This window comes from Capsella rubella, unplaced genomic scaffold, assembly GCF_000375325.1.
Source record: "Capsella rubella cultivar Monte Gargano unplaced genomic scaffold, Caprub1_0 scaffold_3, whole genome shotgun sequence".
In the NCBI taxonomy this organism is placed as follows: Eukaryota; Viridiplantae; Streptophyta; class Magnoliopsida; order Brassicales; family Brassicaceae; genus Capsella; species Capsella rubella.
The window spans coordinates 13,829,492-13,850,603 of record NW_006238921.1 but is presented as its reverse complement, the minus strand read 5'-3'; the positions used below and the strand labels follow the sequence as shown (position 1 = coordinate 13,850,603).

At 36.3% G+C, this 21,112-nt stretch overlaps 6 protein-coding genes across 6 annotated transcripts; 2 read left to right on the top strand and 4 right to left on the bottom strand.

The window, feature by feature from the left end:
- Nucleotides 1–792, bottom strand: LOC17893154 (probable thionin-2.4). Its single transcript, XM_006296610.2, has 3 exons — nucleotides 525–792; nucleotides 345–422; nucleotides 1–265 (listed from the first exon to the last, which is right to left on the bottom strand). Exons 1-3 carry the CDS (start codon nucleotides 751–753, stop codon nucleotides 168–170), a joined length of 405 nt encoding a protein of 134 aa, XP_006296672.1. The 5' UTR covers nucleotides 754–792; the 3' UTR covers nucleotides 1–167.
- Nucleotides 793–2,237: 1,445 nt separating this feature from the next.
- On the bottom strand, nucleotides 2,238–4,043 carry LOC17893303 (scarecrow-like protein 15). Its single transcript, XM_006297429.2, has one exon. It carries the CDS (start codon nucleotides 3,899–3,901, stop codon nucleotides 2,396–2,398), a length of 1,506 nt encoding a protein of 501 aa, XP_006297491.1. The 5' UTR covers nucleotides 3,902–4,043; the 3' UTR covers nucleotides 2,238–2,395.
- A 2,449-nt stretch (nucleotides 4,044–6,492) lies between these two features.
- On the top strand, nucleotides 6,493–9,018 carry LOC111831649 (vicilin-like seed storage protein At2g18540). Its single transcript, XM_023786677.1, has 4 exons — nucleotides 6,493–6,796; nucleotides 6,915–7,177; nucleotides 7,257–7,586; nucleotides 7,673–9,018. Exons 1-4 carry the CDS (start codon nucleotides 6,511–6,513, stop codon nucleotides 8,885–8,887), a joined length of 2,094 nt encoding a protein of 697 aa, XP_023642445.1. The 5' UTR covers nucleotides 6,493–6,510; the 3' UTR covers nucleotides 8,888–9,018.
- A 95-nt stretch (nucleotides 9,019–9,113) lies between these two features.
- LOC17891682 (pentatricopeptide repeat-containing protein At2g18520, mitochondrial) lies at nucleotides 9,114–10,532 on the bottom strand. The gene has a single exon (XM_006297698.2). The coding sequence runs from the start codon at nucleotides 10,495–10,497 to the stop codon at nucleotides 9,235–9,237; it is 1,263 nt and encodes a 420-aa protein (XP_006297760.1). The 5' UTR covers nucleotides 10,498–10,532; the 3' UTR covers nucleotides 9,114–9,234.
- Nucleotides 10,533–10,864: 332 nt separating this feature from the next.
- On the top strand, nucleotides 10,865–13,369 carry LOC17893974 (splicing factor 3B subunit 4). Its single transcript, XM_006297910.2, has 9 exons — nucleotides 10,865–11,034; nucleotides 11,135–11,183; nucleotides 11,306–11,394; nucleotides 11,484–11,540; nucleotides 11,714–11,776; nucleotides 11,865–11,930; nucleotides 12,068–12,154; nucleotides 12,289–12,382; nucleotides 12,474–13,369. The coding sequence occupies exons 1-9, from the start codon at nucleotides 10,930–10,932 to the stop codon at nucleotides 12,959–12,961; spliced, it is 1,098 nt and encodes a 365-aa protein (XP_006297972.1). The 5' UTR covers nucleotides 10,865–10,929; the 3' UTR covers nucleotides 12,962–13,369.
- Nucleotides 13,370–13,972: 603 nt separating this feature from the next.
- LOC17892355 (transcription repressor OFP7) lies at nucleotides 13,973–15,208 on the bottom strand. Its single transcript, XM_006298075.2, has one exon. The coding sequence runs from the start codon at nucleotides 15,125–15,127 to the stop codon at nucleotides 14,153–14,155; it is 975 nt and encodes a 324-aa protein (XP_006298137.1). The 5' UTR covers nucleotides 15,128–15,208; the 3' UTR covers nucleotides 13,973–14,152.
- Nucleotides 15,209–21,112: the final 5,904 nt, after the last annotated feature.

Sequence of the window (21,112 nt, the reverse complement as noted above, 5' to 3'; positions counted from 1 at the left end):
GATACATAACATAAGGCATATACAATCTACAGATTGACAACCTTCTACACACATAAACAAACACGCAACAGTGTATCTGTCACATACATGACAATTATTGAAAAAATGAAGAACAACAACATTGTGAACCTCCTTCACGGCTTCACCCGTGGTATTTTTATGGTTGTCTAGGCGATTTCAACTGCATTCATCGAGCCCTTGGTGCAGACGGTAGAACATGCGTTGACACATTTTTCAACCGCTCCAGTCACGATTTTACTTGCATCTAGTTATCAAAACAAAATTTGAGAGGTTTGTATAAAAAATCAAATGATAGTGATGATGAGTTTGAGAGGTTTGTTTACCAGAGTTCTCGAGGATGGTTAGGGCACCGCATACGGAGGATACGCACCCCAACTTGCAGTAATTTTGGACAGCATTACCTTGGAAAAGAAAGAAAAATAAAAACACATCAAACAAATGAAATCTTGATCCGTTTTGTAACAAATAATGTATGTAATATATCGCGATAATAATCAATGTACCTGTGTTTTCGAGAACGTCATATGTATATCCGTTAGGACATTTCGACCCACCAATTAATAGACAGCCACTGAGGCCTACACATATTGAACTTGGAACTCCTCCAAAGCGGCAAGTGTTATAGATGTTTCTAGCAGTGGAGGATGGACAACAGCTCTTGGCGTCGACTTGAATTTGTGCCATGAACAGACTCATTACGAGCACACTTAGAACCAAAGTTTTTGCATCCATTTTTTTGATTGATTAGTTGTTTGATCTCAAAATATAATGTATGTGGAGATTTAAGCTTGTAGGTGATGACACAAGGCTCGCTTAAATACTAGTAGGTCTACAATTTGCAACCACAAACTGTAATTGATCCCCGGCCCCTTCATCACATTGCATGGTCCGGGAAATTAATTTCTCCTCTCTCTTTTTTTTTTTGGATAGATAGGAAGAAAAGATCTCTTAAAATTTTGTGTTACTTCAATAATTGCATTAGGGTGCTTAATATTCTTTTAACCAGCTTAGGAAAGTGAAACATTTACGGATAAAAATTTAGAAGAATCCTTAAGAAGCGTACTTATGAGTAGACTGAAGAGGGAAATATAAGAATGTAGTTTTTTTACCAACGTGTTTTAATTTGTGTTTCTATATGTAGTTAGATGTTGGGACCAAATTGAATAAATACGGTATTTGTTATCATTCATTTATTTTTCAACCACTCACATTCAATTTAAGAAGATTACTCTTTCAATGGCCAATTAATGGGGTTGCCTACAATGAAGATGAGTTCTTGAATCTTTATGATCTAGAAAACGAGAAAGTAGGAAAGGTGTCTTGGGGCAGATTAATGTTAATTTGCCATTTCTCAATTCACACAGAAATTGTATATGAATTGCCATTTCTCAATGTTATTACAAAATTCCAGTTCTTATGTTTTGTTTTGTCTGAATTTCGCTTTGTGGAGCTTATGTATCTCTTCGTTGTCTATTTTTTTTTTTTTTAAGAATGTGTAAACAAATTCAAAACAAAATAATGTTCTTTTTACAATGAATGCATCCTTGTATCAAAATGGATCAAAAATAAATTTGAAAGAGCCTTGAAAAATTTAGAGAATGAATTTGTTGTATATATGTGTTTGATATGAAGGAATTGAGCAAGTCCTTATTTAGCTATAGAATTATGGTGTAAGTTTGATGTAAAAAAACTGATGAACTAGGAGCTCCCTCGATCCTTGCCTTGGTTGTCAAGGAAATTGAGGAGAAATGTAAGCCTTGATTCATAGTCAAATGTTGTAATATTGTCATGAGGTGGAGCCAATAACCGTTAATTTTGATTATTATTGATTTTAGAGAAACTTTCGTCCAGTAATTATGTATTTTACTCGAATCGCAACTCGAATCATTTGATGATAAAGAGTTTAAAGAAAAATGAAATAAGGGGGAAAATTAGTAATAGAAGAGCAAAAAAATATGCTGATGGAAGTGAGCATAAGGAGAAGACACTTAAAACTATGAGATTTGGATTCTTATATTTTTAACTAAGGAAGTTCTCTGAAATCCACTAAAATCCTCTGAAATCATTTAAAATCAAATCCACAAACTGTTTTCAATAACAATGGATTTTAAGGTGGATTTTAAAATGATTAGTTCAATAACACTGGATTTCATGAGACTTTTTAAAATTCATGATTGAATAACACTGGATTTGTAAACTTTTTACAAATCACTTAAAATTCCACTTTGAATACACCCCCTTAGAGTGGTTCTTATTTGGAATTACGGATTGTTTATATTTATAATCTTGTTAATAATGTTTATAGAATAGAAATAATAAAACCAAATCAAACCAAACCCTCTACAACAACTATATTCAACCAATCCCGGTTAGTTCAATAAAACCGCCAAGCTGACGTGGCAACGAGAGACCTTTCGTGCCAACAAAGCATTAACTCTCCCTGACGTTTCGCCACGTGGAACCCTCTGACTTGCGCTTTCTCCACTAAACACTCAGCTTGAAAATCAACGAATTGGCTCAACGGAACCATCCTCATCCCCGCCGCACAGAACGCTTCTCGCCACGTCATCATCTCTCCTCCTCTCTTATCCGCACCCGCTTCAACCGCAGACGCGATTTTAGGTCGCAACACAAACGCTTCTATGATCTTCTTCACCAAATCACCACCTCCCGGAGAAGCAACGGCGGCGTCGAGAGATTCAAACACCATCGTGTAAAACTCTAAACCACTAACGAACTCTCTCTGAAACGATCCAGCTCCTCCTGAGATTCCCGTCCATCCTTCGCTATCGACGAAGACGACGACCTTCGGCGAAACTCGCCGTAAATCGTTAACGAAACCGGAGATTCCGTTTAAACGACGGAATATCACCGGAGATAACAAAACGACGGTTCTCTCTCCTTCAACAAACCTAACCGCTTTGAAAGATAACACCTCAAACGTACGCATCAGAACGAACTCGATTTGAAATCTGATTTTCAGATCCGCGGCGAATTGAGCTAAGTTCTCTTTAACAAGACGCGTCTCGACGGCGGAATCCTCCGTAACAACCGCCGTAACTCTTAAAAACCCGATTCCGTTAACTGATTTCTCGGCGATCTCTCTCATGAGCGACGCGTATTGACCACCAAATCCGATTTCGAAATCAACGACGTGAGCGTACGGCGGCGAAGATGAACGTACGGTTAATGAATCGAGGATCGTTTGATTCGCCGTGAAATGAGAGAAGAGAGGGATCGGAGATACACCGGAGAACTCTTTGACCGCTCTGATTTTTTGAACAATCTCGGACCAGGAAGATAACCGGTTTTGATTCCGGTTAGTTCCGGTTATTAGAGAACCGAGAGCTTCCTTAAAGTAAAACGCTGCTCTCTCTAACGGCCTTCCCGTCGGAGATCTCAAACGTTGATTGAGCCGTGACAATATCACCTGAGCGAGTTGTAACTCGTCCGAGTCAACACAGTTCACGACTCGTATGAGATCTTCAACGAAATCAAATCCACCACCACCTTCGTTGTTGTTGTCGATGAATCCGTGACCGTGACCAGGAAACTCCGGCGGATGAAACTGATCGGGAAAGACAGGGAGAGGTGGAGAAATGGCAAAAGTTGGGAAATTAGACTTGAGGGTAGGGGTAGAATCGTCATCTAATTCTAACTCTTTCATAATTGAATCCCAATCCATTGAACGCATCACATGATGATGATGATGATCATCTTCTATAGGGAATTGATTAGTATTATTATTACCAACTGGTTTCTCCTCCGCCGTAGCTGGACTTGGGCTTCGGCGGAGATCGAGGACAGAAGTAGGTTCGTTATTATAGCAGATGAGATTTGAGTTACTGTTGGTGTTGTCTGAAGAAGCAGGGGCTCTCATGTTTGAGGAAGAAGAAAGGTTTGTGTTTGTTTTTGTAAAAGTGAGGTTTTTTAAATTGTCATGTTGTGTTTTTATATCAATAATTGTACTGTAGATTTAAAAGATATATTCTTTTACTTTACTTTTTTTTTTGGTTAGTTGTGTATCAAATTCAAGATTTTTGCTGATGTTGGAGTTACACACTATGTTTGATTTCTAATCACAAAAAAACATTTTATTTTCTTTTTATAGATTCATAAACCATGCACATATGCACCTCATGTGAATTCTTATTTCAAATCAAAACACTTGGAAGCCAAATTGGAGAAAAAGTCACCTTTTCATCTTTTACGATGTAGTATTATTGTGTTACTTATAAGTTATACCTAATCCCACCGTTAATATACTCTCTAGCGTAAATCTTATACCTATAATTCCACCATTAATAATGTTCTTAAAACCTTAAATATTCATCAGCAGTCTAAAATCTAAACTAAGCTAATTTAGCACATGTGATCATATTTTTAAAACAAATCCATCAACTGATGTATAGTATTGTTCCAACTTTGCGAGTATTTTTTCATAGGAATTTGGCAAAGTGTATTAGATTCTTAGGGTCACACATAGCTCGCTAAGTAAATATGAGTTTTAACATAACGGGCACCTCTAATATATAGGTTAAACATGTTTTCATTCCTAGTTGTTTCCAAATATGATGAAGTTTTGTGAAGATTTCACTAATGGAAGTTATTTGTTTTAGACTCTTAACAAAAGAAAAAGAGTCAAATACTTAGGAAGTAAGGAAAACAAAGGAGAGGCCGATGATACACAACGCACATACGTTTCATTTTAAAAGTAAGGAAAGCTTGAAGCTTACAAAAGCAATAAAGGTTTTATTTTTTTGCTTGTAGATTCTGATTTTATGTCATTCACACATATAAAAAGATCGCTTTCATTAATATATAAACATAGAAAGGTTAAAATTCATAAAAAGATCGAGAAAGGTTTTTTTTTTTTTTTTTTTGTGAAGTTCATAGCTGTGCATATCTAACGATAATGTATAACCCCAATGATTGATTCGAAGTTAAAAATAGTTTCATTTTGATGGGTTTTTTTCTTTTTCTTTTGAGCTTTCACTTAAAAATTTCCACTTGACGTTAATCTATATGGCATGTAGTTCTTTCTTCATGGTTCATGACTCATGCATGTGTTTCATAATTTTTTTCTAGGTACTTCTAGATTTATATTGACGTTCGTAAATCGACTTATAGTGCCAAAATAGAAAAATGTAACAAAATTTTAAAGTAAGTAAATGGTTGCATAGTGCAAGAAAAACGATGTAAATGGTTACATATAGATTTGTAGCGAAGTGAGTAATTGTAAAGAAGACCAATATAACTTAATGATTCAAAAGAGAAAATTACTAGAAAGTTTTATCTACGAATATTTCCTATCAATCTATGACTACACATATGTTCATAATTAATTTTCATAACTCACTCATGATCAAATCTATACCTTAGTTTAACCTATTTGTGGCATTTACAAATAGCACAAACTTTGTCACAATTTTTAAATGTTTTTCGTGATCAAAAACTATAGAAATATTTTAAAATCACTAAAAAGTGAACTTAACAAGAAATCTTAGGGAAAGAGGAGTGGAGCATCTTCAATCTCTTACAATTTGGAAAAGTAACATAATGAGTAGTCACATTCACAACATGCTTTTCTTAGAAATGGGGGAATCATATTTTGGAAGGTTGGATATGTTGTTTGGGTATTTTAGCCTTTGCTCTAAGATTATATTACTTTACACGTTTTCCATTCATATAATTTACTCCCTTTCACTCACATTTCTAACACTATATATTAGTATTGATCAGTACTCTTTCACACCTACCTTTAGTCGAAATCAAATGTAATCGTTCTCCCATCCTTTATATATATTCTTCTACCAAATAGTGTGTTTCTCCCCACTTGTGCAATATAGCATGCTCTACTTGACTTAGACCTAACTTATGCTTAGGTCATGTTATAGTGTTAAATAAACATGATCATTAATCTGCTAACTTGCAAGAACTTAATAAAAACATACAAAAAAGTAAGAGTTTAATTTTAAAAAAAAGTAAGAGTTTAATTTGAGCAAACATTTTCTTTCTCTTAATTTATATGCACACAAAATACGAAGTTTTCTATAACCATAACAAAACCTAATGCATGCAACTACATTAACATAATGGGCTGGACTTTTACTACTTTAGAATTTTATCTAATTACCACACATCATTAGAGATAATGAAATATTGCCACGAAGCTCCATAGAAAAGTGCAAGCACAAATCACAATTTTTCCCCTTCAACGATTTTAACATTTGTTTAGTCACCAATCAAAAGCGAGTATGTTTTATCTTCGACGATATCATAATATTTTCTTCAACGATGGTCATTCATGAATATCAAGATTAGTATCAAGAATTAATTCACCACGTGTCAAGGTAACGTTACACGTGTTCACTTATCACGACAAGTGTCCATACACCATCTCTCTCTAGTTCCCATATACTTCTCTTTATGCGTTAATAAAAAGATCTGAATAGTCTCATTAGAGTATGCAACTAAAAGTAACCAACAATGTCGAGATTTACGTTACTTCCACTCTCTGTTTGTGTCTATCTCATCACCCTGTTCCTCTTCACACAGTCTTTTCCCGACCATAATGGCCTCGTCCCATCTTCGTTTTCTTCACCACTTCTGGTCAAGAGGGATCAACGCACACCAATCGTCACAACTGAGTTCGGAGAGATATCAACCGTTCAGATCGGTGATGGATATCACCTTCAGTTCATAACATTGGAGCCAAACGCACTCTTGCTTCCTCTTCTTCTCCATTCCGACATGGTCTTATTCGTTCACACTGGTAACACTTGAATTTTCTACTCACTGGCTCATTAAAAATTAAATAAATATAATGTAACTTAAAATTGATTATTTATATCTACTTTGATTGTAATTAAGATTGTGTTATTGTGTATTAGGAAGTGGGACTTTAAATTGGGTGGAGGAGGAGAGCGAGAGGACGTTAGAATTAAGAAGAGGAGATGTTTATAGGCTAAGGTCCGGTACAGTCTTCTACGTACATAGCAATAGCTTGGAGAGAGACAAAGTTCCAGAGAAACTTAGGCTTTACGCAATCTTTGACGTGGGGAAGTGTTTAAACGATCCATGCCTTGGAGCCTACTCGAGTATTAGAGACCTTTTATTGGGTTTCGACGATAGAACTCTCCGGTCAGCTTTTGCGGTACGTACGTCTACTACATGACATAATCTTATATGTGGTTGTTGTTTAACTGATTACATTGGTGTTGATGATGTGGAAGGTTCATGAGGATGTTTTGAGGAGGATAAGAGATGCAACAAAGCCTCCGCTGATCATAAATGCTCTGCCGAGAAACAGAACACAAAGCTCGGAGGAGGATAAGTGGCAAACACGGCTTGTTAGGCTCTTTGTTAGAGTTGAAGATGTCGCTGATCATTTGGCCATGAAACCAATCGTTGATGTTAACAAAAAGAAATCAAGAACGTTCAATGTTTTTGAGGCTGACCCGGACTTTGAGAACAACAATGGTCGGAGCATAGTGGTAGATGAAAAAGATTTGGATGCTTTAAAGGGTTCAAGATTTGGTGTTTTCATGGTCAATCTAACTAAGGTTAAGGCACTTAATTCTAATACCATATTGGATTGGTTCATGAGTTAGTAGTCTTGTCTTGATGTGACTTAAAATGAATTATGTAGGGATCAATGATGGCACCGCATTGGAACCCTAGTGCTTGTGAGATATCCATTGTGATACAAGGGGAAGGTATGATACGGGTGGTTAACCAACAATCGTTGTCTTCTTGCAAGAACAATAGCAAGAGCGAGAGGTTCATGGTTGAGGAAGGAGATGTTTTTGTTGTGCCGAAGTTTCGTCCTATGGCTCAAATGTCTTTTGAAAACAGTTCATTTGTATTTATGGGGTTTAGCACTTCAGCGAAGACGAACCACCCTCAGTTCTTAGTAGGACCGAGCTCGGTTCTGAAAGTATTGGACCCGATGGTACTTGCGGTGTCTTTCAACTTGAGTAATGAGACAATAAAGGGGCTCTTGGAAGCTCAGAGAGAAAATGTGATATTGGATTGTGTGTCTTGTGCGGAGGGAGAGCTTGCAAAGATTATGAGGGAGATTGAAGAGAGGAAGAGACGTGAGGAGGAAGAAATTGAGCGAAGAAGGAAAGAGGAAGAGGAAGCAAGGAAAAGAGAAGAAGAAAGGAAGAGGGAGGAGGAGGAAGCTAAGAGACGAGAGGAAGAGAAGCGGAGACGTGAAGAGGAAGAAATTGAGCGTAGAAGGAAAGAAGAGGAGGCAAGAAAGAGAGAAGAAGAAAGGAAGAGGGAGGAGGAAGAAGCTCAGCGACGTGAGGAGGAAGCAGAAGAGGCGAGAAAGAGAGAAGAAGAAAGGGAAAGAGAAGAAGAGGAAGCTAAGAGTCAAGAAGAAGAGAGGAGAAGACGTGAGGAAGAAGAAATGGCGAAGAAACGAGAAGAAGAGAGGCAGAAGAAAGAGCGAGAGGAAATGGAGAGGAAAAGACGTGAAGAAGAAGCTAGGAAGCGAGAAGAGGAGAGAAAGAGAGAAGAAGAGATGGCTAAGAAACAAGAGGAAGAGAGGCAAAGAAAAGAACGTGAGGAAATTGAGAGGAAGAGACATGAGGAGCAAGAAAGGAAGCGGCGTGAAGAAGAAGAGATGGCGAAAAGACGAGAGGAAGAAAGACAGAGGAAAGAGAAAGAAGAGATGGAGAGGAAGAAACGTGAAGAGGAGGCTATGAGGAGAGAACAAGAGAGGAAGAGAGAAGAAGAAGCAGCTAAAAGAGCTGAAGAGGAACGAAGGAAACGAGAAGAAGAAGAAGCAAAGCGGAGATGGCCGCCCCAGCCACAACCACACTTCGCTACCATGGAAGTTATGGTGGACGAGACTTAAGGCATATTGGTTTGAGTGTTTGTTTTTGTAAATCTGAGCATCTCTTTATGATATAAAGTTTGATGTTTATGAGATGTGGAAAAGAATGAGAGTGTAGTATAACGGATGAGGTAGCGATTTGTCTTTGCGAAGATGAAGTTTGTGGTAAATTGAGTAACTAAATCAAAATCTAAAGCAAGTGTTGAGTTACCAACTGGAATTGAAATATTTATATCAAACTCGAATCTAAGATAAACTCATGTATTATAATCTTCATCACGCTAGATCACAGTTCCACAAGTCATAAAATAAGCTGAAGCGAGTAAGCACAGACAAAAACAAGATCTTTCTTAGCAAATTCTTGAACTTTATGCAACATCGTCTCTTTCTTGATCTAACACTTCTCTTGTTTGAGAAGAAGATGAAGCAGCAGCAGCAACACTGGCCTTTGAATACAATCCGAGCTTTTCCTCTAGTTTCTTCCACTCGGTTACTAACCGCGGAGGGAATTTCTTCTTCACAGTCCTAGCCACTCCTCTTGCGTCTTCCATTCTATTATTCTTCACCAATCCTTCAGTCAAATGCTTACACGTTTTGAAATCCGGAATCTTGTGCACCAGCGCACTCTTCTTAAACACCGTTAAACCTTGATCATACAACCCGTTTATACACAGATGGAATATCAACGTCCTAAACGTCGCTGCGTTTGGAACACAATTGTGTTCTTTCTCAAGCCCTTCATACACTTTCTTGGCTTCACCCATCATTCCTTTCACGCAGTACGCAGTCATGAGATAGTTATAGCTAACTGTATCAGGTTTCAATCCTACACTACTCATTTCTTCCATCAATTCCTCGACTCTCTCGGGGCTTTCCTTCGCAGCATTCATCAGTCTAACATTATAAACCGTGTTATCCAATTCACAACCTTTATTCACCATCTCGGACCACAAGCTTTCCGCTACATCTACTAAGCCATTCTTATACAAAGACCCTAATATAGTGGTGAAAGTAATGATGGTAACTTCCACTTCTTTAACCTCCATATCTCTCATAATCTCCATAGCTTTTTCAGGCGAACCAGAGTCACAATACGATTTAATCAACATACCGTAAGAGATTTTATCAGGAGTTATATTATCATACCTCTGAGGAATTTCGTCGAACAGTTGGGGGACTCTTTCGAACAAATCAGAGTGAAGGCAAGCAGCGAGTAAGGCATTGAAGGAAACAACGGATCTGGGTGTGCCGAGCTGATCCATCTCCTCGAACATCTTCATAGCATGATCAAACATTGAAGCTCTTCCATAAGATCTGATCAATGTAGAGAGAAAAGTCTCTGTTTTTATCTTCGGATTGTTTTTGTGAGACTCAATCAAAGCTTCTATGTCGGAGAAGCGTTGAGATTTGGCGAGGCGTTGGACTGTGAGCTCCATGGCGTAGCGTGAGGAGAGAGGAGATGAGGCATTTTTGGAGACGGAGTTGTAAATCGCCAAGGCTTTGTCGGGATCGTGTACTTTGCGGAGTTTGAGTTTAGCTTTGGAGATAGTGATTGGGCCGGAAGAAGCAGTGGTTACAGCGGCGGTGGAGAAGCGGCGGAGGAAGCTGAGATATAAACGAGACGGCGTCATTGCGAGCAAGCGTCGGCCACCGTGCACGGAGGAGGAGGGAGTGATAGTGTCGTAAAACTAAAACCCACAAATGTCTTTAGGGTTTAAGACTACAATACTATAGGCCCATTAGTTAGTTTTCTTCTAGCAAATTGTAGATTGAATAAATAAAAACAAATGGGCTAAAGAGCTTAGTGGATCTAAAAAGAAAGGCTTAATGGGTATATGGGCCCATTAATGACGGCACACTCTAAGAATAAATAAACCTCTTTCTTAGTGGATCTAAAAAGAAAAGCTTAATGGGTATATAGGCCCATTAATGACGGCTCACTAAAAATAAATAAACCTCTTTCGTCACTCTTCTCTTCGTTCTAGAAGCTACAAAATCTCAGATTTCTCAATCGGCGGGCGACGGAGTAAGGAAACAAGGAGAAGAAGAAGCAGAAGAAGAAGATGACGACTCGAATCGCTCCTGGTGTTGGAGCTAATCTTCTCGGCCAACACTCCGCTGAGAGGAACCAAGACGCCACTGTATACGTTGGGAATCTCGATGCTCAGGTTCTTTTAACTATTTAGGTTTTGTGTTTTTCTCATCTTCGTCTGTGATTTGAGCTGAATATTTAGTGAAATTGATTTCATTTCGTCTTTGAAATGTCAGCTTTCTGAAGAATTGCTTTGGGAATTGTTTGTTCAAGCCGGACCTGTTGGTAAGTTCATATCAATTTCTCCTTCGGTAGCTAATGGAACTTGAAACGAAATGATAGGGTTTGGGTTAGGAACTTGGTAATATTCTGATATTAGCTTTCTCTGGTTTTTTGGATTGTATCAGTTAACGTCTATGTTCCGAAAGATAGAGTGACAAATCTTCATCAGAACTATGGCTTTATTGAATACCGTAGTGAGGAAGATGCTGACTATGTAAGTTTTGCTCTTTTTCCTTACTGTGAGGAGTTTCTTAGATTTCCTTTTGGGGACAATGGTTAACAAATTTTGATGCTTTTGTGCAGGCAATTAAGGTTCTTAACATGATTAAGCTCTATGGGAAGCCTATACGTGTTAACAAGGTATCAAACTTTTTCTGTAACATCCATTGTTCAGCATCCTGTCTTATGTTTCAGTTCCTTATGAATTCTCGAGATCTTGACCGGATGGATTTTGTGAGTTTTGATGCAGAGACTTATTTAGTATATCTCCTTTGACTTGCTAACATTTTGTTTGCTGATTAATATTGTATTAGGCGTCTCAAGATAAGAAAAGTTTGGATGTTGGTGCTAACCTTTTCATTGGGAACCTTGACCCTGTAAGTATCTCGGGGGTACACTCTGGTTTTGTTACTCTACAAATCTAATTTACTCTCGTAGCTGACCAGGGTTTGTTTTATTTTATAGGATGTGGATGAGAAGCAGTTGTATGATACTTTCAGTGCATTTGGTGTGATTGCTTCTAATCCTAAGGTATTTTTTATTTATTTCATTAGATGTCAGTCCATGATTCTTGATCCTAAGGTCACCCAATCAATAGTAATAAACCATTTGTTGAAAAGAATGGTCTTGCGATTTAGACTCTAATGTTAGAATATGTTTCGTTTCAGATAATGAGAGATCCGGATACTGGAAACTCACGAGGTTTTGGTTTCATCAGCTATGACTCCTTTGAGGCATCTGATGCTGCTATTGAGGTAATTATCTGCTTCTTTCATATCTCGCAGTTCTATGATACTTGATTGAGTCCACTATATTTTACATGTATAACATCCCTGTTCACCTAATCCAATGGTAGTATATTCCTCTGATCGTTGTCCAACTATTGCAGGCAATGACTGGACAATATCTGTGTAATCGTCAAATAACAGTATCTTACGCATACAAGAAAGACACCAAAGGAGAGCGCCATGGTACTCCAGCAGGTTAGGATCTTTATACTCTTCTCGTCTTAAATTTTTGGAATCAGTTTCGCTCCATCATTTGAACACAACGGTTTACTTTTGTGAATTGCAGAGAGGCTTTTGGCTGCCACGAATCCAACTGCCCAGAAAAGCAGACCCCATACGCTATTTGCAACTGGCCCCCCATCCAATGCTCCTCAAGTTAATGGTTTACCACGTCCATTTGTCAATGGCGGAATGCAACCTATCCCGATCCCCGCCGCCCGTCCACCACCGCCACCACCTCCTCAAATATATCAAACTCAGCCACCATCCTGGCCATCTCAACCACCACAACATAGCTTGGTCCCACCGCCCATGCATTTCCGTCCGCCTCAGGGTGTGCCGCCGCCACCACCACAGTTTCTTAACCACCAACAAGGTTTTGGTGGTCCGAGGCCGCCTCCTCCGCCTCAAGCCATGGGAATGCACCAACATGGAGGATGGCCGCCAGGCCCGCCACAACACATGCAGCAACAAGGTGGACCACCACAACAACAACCACCACCATACCAACACCATCACATGTCTATGCCTCCACCGCCACCACACCAAGGTTGATAATAATCATCTCTTCAGTCTTGGACCAAAATCAACTATTTGTAAACCCTTTCTTTAATGACAAGTAATCAAACCAAAGGATTTTCTCACTTCCCTTTTAGACTCAATGAAACCTTAGGGAGAGAGAGAGTGAGAGAGAGAGAGGGGGAGAGATAACACAATATTCTATATTGTCTTGTCTGCAGAGAATCTCTTATCTTCTGTTTAGAGAGAGAGAGAGAGAGAGAGCGTAGAACTTAGTGTCATTGTCTTGTTTTTAGTGATGTTCTCGTTTTGTGTTGCAGAATCTCTGATGCCGTGTGCTTTAATATTTACCAAAACCTTGCTGTAAAAACTCAATAATTCAACTTCTGACCTTAGAGGTTGCTTTTTACTCTAAACAATAAAAGAGGATACAAGTAGTGATCAGTGATGGAACAGAGATGGCTTGTACTTCAAGTTATGGACCCATTTCTCCAATTCACTCACTCCAAATCCAAACTCTCTCTGACCATTCTAAACTCAGATTGATTCATCTCGAGAATCAGACTGTGTGATGATGATTCAGCTTCAGATTTAAAACCCCTAGTAAAAAAAAACACTAGAGATAGAGACACATCTCTGTATATGTTTTATTGTCTGAGAGAAGTGTAAAAGGACAAATATTCAATTTTTTTTGTCTCTTAATGATTTCAATCATTTGTCACTTCATTTGGTGAACCAAAATGGTCCACATCGACCGTCCAAGTGTCACCTACTAAGCATTTATAATCGAACGTGTAAAGATAAGTAAAAGAAAAAGTGAACATCTGTTCCTATCTTAAGTGTTCTTGTCTATGGTAAAAACGTGAAACCCACAGTTCTGCTTCTTGTGTTTGGTTCTTCAAACTATTTTTGTATACATTTTTTTGTGAATTTATTTCAATCCACACACTAACTTTGTTTACGAATAATATGATATATTTTTTTTTAAAAAGCAACTATTGCGTGTGGATATGAATATATTTGTTTTTTTTGGTTGGTGTTGACGAATATGATCAATAAATCTATATATCCAATCTTAAGCATTTTAGAATCTAAATCGTACAAATACATATTTTAAATTGGCCTACGCATTTTAATCATTACAGTTTTAATTATTGCACCGCCGCATAATTTACATTTAACATTTACATTGACCACTTAATTAAAATGATAACTTATATATTATTATTAACACTCTTCGTAATCGGAGAGTCGAACACTAGAGAAGGAGGATGATCTCCGACCACCACCACCACCACCGGCACCGTTACCACCGGCGAACAAAGCAACCCAAATCTCTGAAAACGCTCTAACAATCGCGCGGTGGTGGCGTTTCGCGTTTAGCGATAAGAAGCAACTAAGAAGCTGTTCAAGTTCAGCTACTTCGAACATCTTCTTTTCTACAATCATCTCCATCATTGAACCTTTGAAATCTTCGTAAGGATCTTCTGATCTCTTCACCACCGCTACTCCTTCAACCATAACCGCAGCCGCCGTCGTACACGGCATCAGTCTTTGAACAAACGAAGAAAGCCTCGCCGGAGACGGTGGTGGTGACGATGACTCGCTTTCTTCAACGATCGCTGACTTCTTGGGAACGTGTCTACGTCTTCTTGTGACACGTCGCAGCTCTGAGGAGGAATATTCCGGCGAGAGGTTTGTAGAAGACGGTAAGAGACTCTCTCTATCCGTCTCTTCTTCGGCGGAGGATATGCTCCCTCTCCGCCGTGAGTTTGATCTCTCCTTCTTCTTTAAACGTCGGCGGTTGTGATCTTTCTCCGACCCACCGTCGTAAATTTTCCGGCGAGGCGTTTCGTTTTCTTCTTCGGTGACATGAGCGATCACGTGCCACTTCCCCTCGCTTTCCCACTGAAACGTCGGCGTCTGCGGCGGAGATAACGACGGTGAAGTCTTCCGATCAACAACATCCAACGTAGTGGACGAGCGACCGCAGCCAAACACGGTTAAAACGTGTAGTTTGAAAGAAGAACGACGACGTTGTGGCACGGTGGTGGTAACGACGACGGAGGATGAGTTAGAAGGTGGAGGAGTACGTCGGAGACTTGACGGAACAGGATTAATAGGGAGAGAAGAAGGATCTTTTGAACGACAAGATTTGAATGAGAGGATTCTTGAAATCTTTAATTTGAAACGTTTCGTCATTTTTTGTTGTTGTTGTTGTTGGTGTGAAGAAGTGAAGTTAAGTATGCAGCATTTATCAAATGAGAACTATTGTGTTGTCTCTTCTGCTACTATATATATGCAAACACTTCAGTATGGCTATAGTATAGTATTTTTATATAAAATTGTGAAATACGATGCTTGCTTTATATATGCTTTTATGCCGACATTAGATTTACTTATTACATATCTTGTCTTTGTTGATAGTTGCAATAAAATTTAAGTACACGAATTATCTTACTCTTTCTTTGCCCATATTAAACCTAGTTAAAATGTAATTAGACAAGTGAGTAAGTTGGATTTGCTGAGATGCTTGTGTTGGCATGATGGTACAAGAAGCAAAACAAAAACATATAGTACAAGTGAAATCCCTATGATAGATACATGTGGAGTGCCACAAATCATATACACAAGATTGTGATATAACCTTTTTGACTTGAGAGCTCACAAATAATCGAATTTGGTTCATATAGGAATAAGATAGTTTGTAGAAAAACTAAAGAACATTACCATGTGTGAGGCCTGCACAAGTCAAACACCTGTGAAATTGAAAGGTCGAGAAAACGGCTAAATTAAAATACAAAACAACAAAATTCTGTCTAATCTTTTTTTTTTGTTTCCTTTTTGACCATAAAAATACGTTTTCTTTTGTCTTTAGTCTATATATTTTGTTTGATGATTAAAATGAAGAGATCAATCAAATTTGTTAATATATATTTTCAAAAATTCAAATGACACTTATGAATCAAATTATCGTAACGTCGCATATAATCTTGTTTGAACTTGGTCAGCTTTTGTAACGTCACATGTATGTCGAGAAATGACACTTATGAATCAAATTGGCTAATCCTAAGAAGTTTATACAAAAGTCCTAGTCATCAAAGAGGTGTAAATCGACATTGGCCTAAACAAAGTTCTACCAATAGATAGTACGAGTTAGCTTGCATTTGGACTTAGCGACCAAGAAGCAAAAGAGTGTCCAGACAAGTCAATTAACCCATAGAAGAAAGAATAAGCGATCATCCAGTTTTGGAAAGTTATAATTCGTTCCCCACCATCTTATTGATCCCAAATCACATGTTTGACAAGGAAAAAAAAAGAAAGTTAGATGCACTAGATTAACAATAACCCACACACACTAGCTTGCCACAAAATACTTTAAGGTTTTGTTTTCTATTAAAACACTCATTTCTTTGTGACTCGATTTTTAGAAAATATACATGATATTATATTCCGTTTATAACAAAATGAAAACACTCATTTTTTCGTGTTGCGACACGATATAAAATACCGCATGTGTTATTATTATTATTATTATTATTTTTACTTTTTACTTGCAATTTTGAATCAATATACGTACTAATCTAATTGTTGAAAAGTTTTTAAAATACATTATTTCGGATATAAGAACTCTATTTGACTATTTATTTTGGCTAAAGATTTTTGGTTCAGTATAAAAACCGAATCCAAAATGTTTTCTGGAACATAAATTTGAATTCTACCAACAATTGTGATTTTTATTTCATTACTTGTGATGCTACCATAACAACGACCATTCATATTTTAACTTAAGATACTAGTAGTACCAATTACATACGGTGGCAAATTTTAAAAGTTACCGCGCGAAAATGAATGATGAGACAAAAAGTCCATCTTTGAAGAAGCCTACTCTCTCGAAATGAACGACCAAAGGATCCAATGAGACAATATAATCTTCTCATGCCCCAAAAGTCATATTTCTCCATTTCTTTTCCTTACTTTTATTTTTTCCAACTTTATTTTTATTCTTCTTTGTTCTATTATAATATATGGAAAAGTATTACAAAATGATTACATTCTTTCTTGTGTCTTTAATTATAAAATTACAATGTAGATGCTCTTCTTTAGATAAAGAGTCTAAAGATAAAATGTCAATTTAATCGATTCCATTATTATTATTTTTTTTTGAAAGGCTTTAGCCAATGTGCTACAGCGGAATCGATTCCATTACTAAACCAGATTTAAGTGTTTACTTTTTTTATAAGCAAAAAGTATTTTCTTTTCTTGAACAGTAAAAAGTACCCACTACATTAAACTCGAGTTTTTATTGTGGGTTCTTGATAAATTAATTGGGTCTTTAGATTTTGATGTAACATACCACCCACAAATTCTATGAGATGATCCTGAAGCTCGACTAAATTTTTTTTTTACTGTTCAAGAAAAGAAAAGAAAATACTTTTTGTTGATAACTAAATTTGAGAAATCAAAAAATCTTTGATCAAAAAAGTAGACACATGTCACAATTATGTTGATAACTAAATTTGAGAAATCAAAATTTATATAATAAGATAGAAAAAAAATTCATAAGTAGATTAATTTTTTGATTTTAAATTATTTTTAAAATATTAAATAAAAAATCTGTTTCATATTTTTGGTGCTATCTCCATGTGTACAAAACAAGAGATAATGTATATATATATCAAAAAAGATTTACCTTCCTATAGAATTTTGTTACATCAAGTGAGGGATGACTTAATTTATTTACTTAAATTGTTAGTTAACATACATAGTTAAATACACTACGTAAAATTTAGATGTTAGAAGGAAATGACAAGTATTTCATAGATGTAAGTTTTAGGAGAGAATGACACAAACCTCATAATTGGACGTCTAATTAGTCTACAAAATTTATAGAAAGGTGATAATATAAACTAATCATTACTTTGATTGATATAAATTTTAAATTTTGAAACATGAAACAAAATTTTGATCCTTTTAATTGGTCGTCTCACTCTTGTAATGAGATAACATATGTGCAACAAACTTTTGAGAAGTGTTAAACACACTATTACAATTGGAACAAGTATATGAACCCTATTTCTCATACAGTAAACTATGAGCCTGATCATATGCTAATCATCGTAATATTTCCCGTCTTCTTCACAAACAATAGTTTCATGGGAACTTTCGTCAAAGATAAATACGTATTGACGATTTTTGGAATCTCGGCCCGAAAAAATGACATTAGAGTTCAAACTTTCGAGCATAGGGCAAGAATGCTACTTGTTAATCTGTGTAAGGCTACAACTTTTTAATCTGTGTGCCACATTTAATGCGATATCCCCGAAAATCCTTTAATGAAATGAAGGGAGATATATTACAACTGAGAGAGTAGAACAACTAGTACAATTGAAAGATTATATAACAACTCGTACAAATGGTATAATTGAGAGACAAATAGTGAATGTGGTACAAAAATAGTATAGCTGAGAGATATATAATAGGAAAAACTGTTAAATAGTATAACTAGATATAGTAGGACAACTATTACAAATAGTATAGCCACTTGTTATTATAAGCCCTAATGTCGTCACACTCACTAAGACTAACATTATTGGGGTATCTTAGAGGGTTAAGATACCCCCAATAATGATGCCCTTATTCATCTCTTCTTGCTCGATTCATTGTCGTCTTTACCGATTTTACGCCGTCAACCTTCCTCGTCGAAATTTTTGGATCTTCTTCTCTCACCCAGCATTTCTCTGTCGCGGGGAGGCGGAAATTGAGGAGGAGGAGGAGGAGTCAGAATTGGGAGGGAAGATTGTAGAGCAGAAGTGATCTACTTTTCTTTAAGCTATTGAATGATCACATTAACCCAAGCATCTCTAGTGCAGAGGAAGAAGCCAACTTTTCATTTGGAGAGAACTAGATCCAGATTGTTGTTGGAAAGGGAGATCTTGGATCGGATCTCTGATTTGTGAATCCCAAAAGCAGCTATGGTGATGAAGCCAAAGACGTCTCCATGGTTTGTACGATCAAATGCAATGAATATCGATCGACTACACCATTTTGGACTTGTGGTTAATTCAATGGCAATTTGTACAATCTTTAGTCTATGATATTTGAAAAGGGATACATTTTGAAAGATTGAGTATGATTATTTCATTTGCTAATGCACTTCCACACGAATCATATGATAACATGCATCACTATAACAAATATTTGGAATCAACGTTAGAGTAAAAACATAGTAAAGTGAAAATTTGGAGTGACGTAAATTATTAGTACTTACTTATCAAAAGATTATAATTTATCTTATCTACAAAAATGGTCAATTATGTTTATTATACTCGATAATTCGTTTGATCTTTTTGGTCACTATGCAACTGATCCATTTCTATTGATTATACTCGACTCTTCTTTTTCTATCAACTCTCAATATACTCAGTTTTTGTTTTGTTTTTGTTTTTTTGGGTCTCATATATTACATGAGTTCTGTTTTCTTTACTAGCTTGAAAATCGAGGTATGTAAGTAAATGGTTATCTTGTATATCAAATTAAACCATTCAAATCTCCATAAACTATATTCAACTAATAGTATGAAAGAAAAAACAACACCCAATACAAATATTTATCTCCTGCATGCGTTACTCAGATCTTTTTGTCGTCATCAAATAACTTATATATTTTTTTGTTTCCCAATAATAATTAAACACTGATAAAGCATTTAGGAAGCCTAGAGAAACATATCTCTACAGTTGTAAGATCATTTAAAAAGTATGGTTGGAGTAACTACCTAGATCCAACCTTTTAATATTTTTTCTTTATTCATTTGTATGTCTGATCAAAAGCTAAAACTGGTAAAAATAAATTATTATATAAATTCAAAATAATTAAATGTGATATACAAGCTATATATATGTAAATGTAATGATACTTAATCTGATTAATATTATATTAATACATTTTTAATCATTGTAAATTATGAAAATAGACAAAACCAAACAAGACCCAATAAATATATATCTTCTCAAATTTGATTTTTTCACACACACATATATATGTATATATATATATATATATTTATGATATCAAATGTATGAAAACTTATATATATAGCTTACTTTAAAGTGCAATATGATCTTTAACATGTATCATTGCATATATGCATTATTAACTGAAATTTAAGAAAACATTTATAAGAAAACAACCACATCTTTATTAAAAATGATAATAAAAAGTACAATTGACTTCAAATAAATGCATATCCACTCATTGTACCACAAATATGATGAAAATACTAGAAAGAAAGGAGAATGAGCAATTTTTGAGAAAAATCAAATACTAAAAAGAGATTTAAGGAAATAAAATCCAAAATAAGCTCTTCTTTTACAATCTTAGGATGTTGGATAGATTAGCCTTCACTTCCTCCCCTGCTATTGACGCCATTCTCTAGGTTGAATTTTTGAGACTCGCCATGATCTTAGAGATTTAGTTTGCCATACTTTTTTTTATTTCTTGCACGAAATCTCTGGACTTTTTCTTTATTTGTTTCAGTCTTGTAGTGAGATGATATATGTGCAGCAAATTTCTGACAAGTATCGAACATACCATTGCACTTAGGACATGTATATGGACTGTTTTTCTTATACTGTAGACTATGTGTTCGACCATCATTGTCACTTTTCTTGTTTTCTTCACAACTTCTTTCATCAGTAGTTTTTTCAAAAAGCATGGTTGGCTTGGAGATTTTTTTCAAAGATCAACCATCTTGGACATTACTTTGACCATTGTTGTGCGTCGATGATGCAGAAATATTAGGAGTAGAATTTAAATCAGGAATAGCATTTGAATCTGGAATTAAATTTAAATCAGGAATAGCATTTGAATCTGGAATGGAATTTAAATCAGGAATAGAATTTAAATCAATGTTTCTTCTCATCATATGATTGTTCATATGTGAACTGTTAACTCCAAAGGAAGATGAAGAGACATGTGAATTTTGGAAAGTTGATAATGATGGGGAAGAAGAAAATATATCTCCGTTGTTGGCACAATCAGATGTAGTGAACAGTGATCGAGCCATTTTGGAGTTGTGATTCATGTCCATGGGACCAAATCCACGATGGTTTACTGTATCATCACCGTGAATATCAAACTTATTTGGGATGGAAGACATTTGTGAAAGATTGAGAGTATGGTACCCTT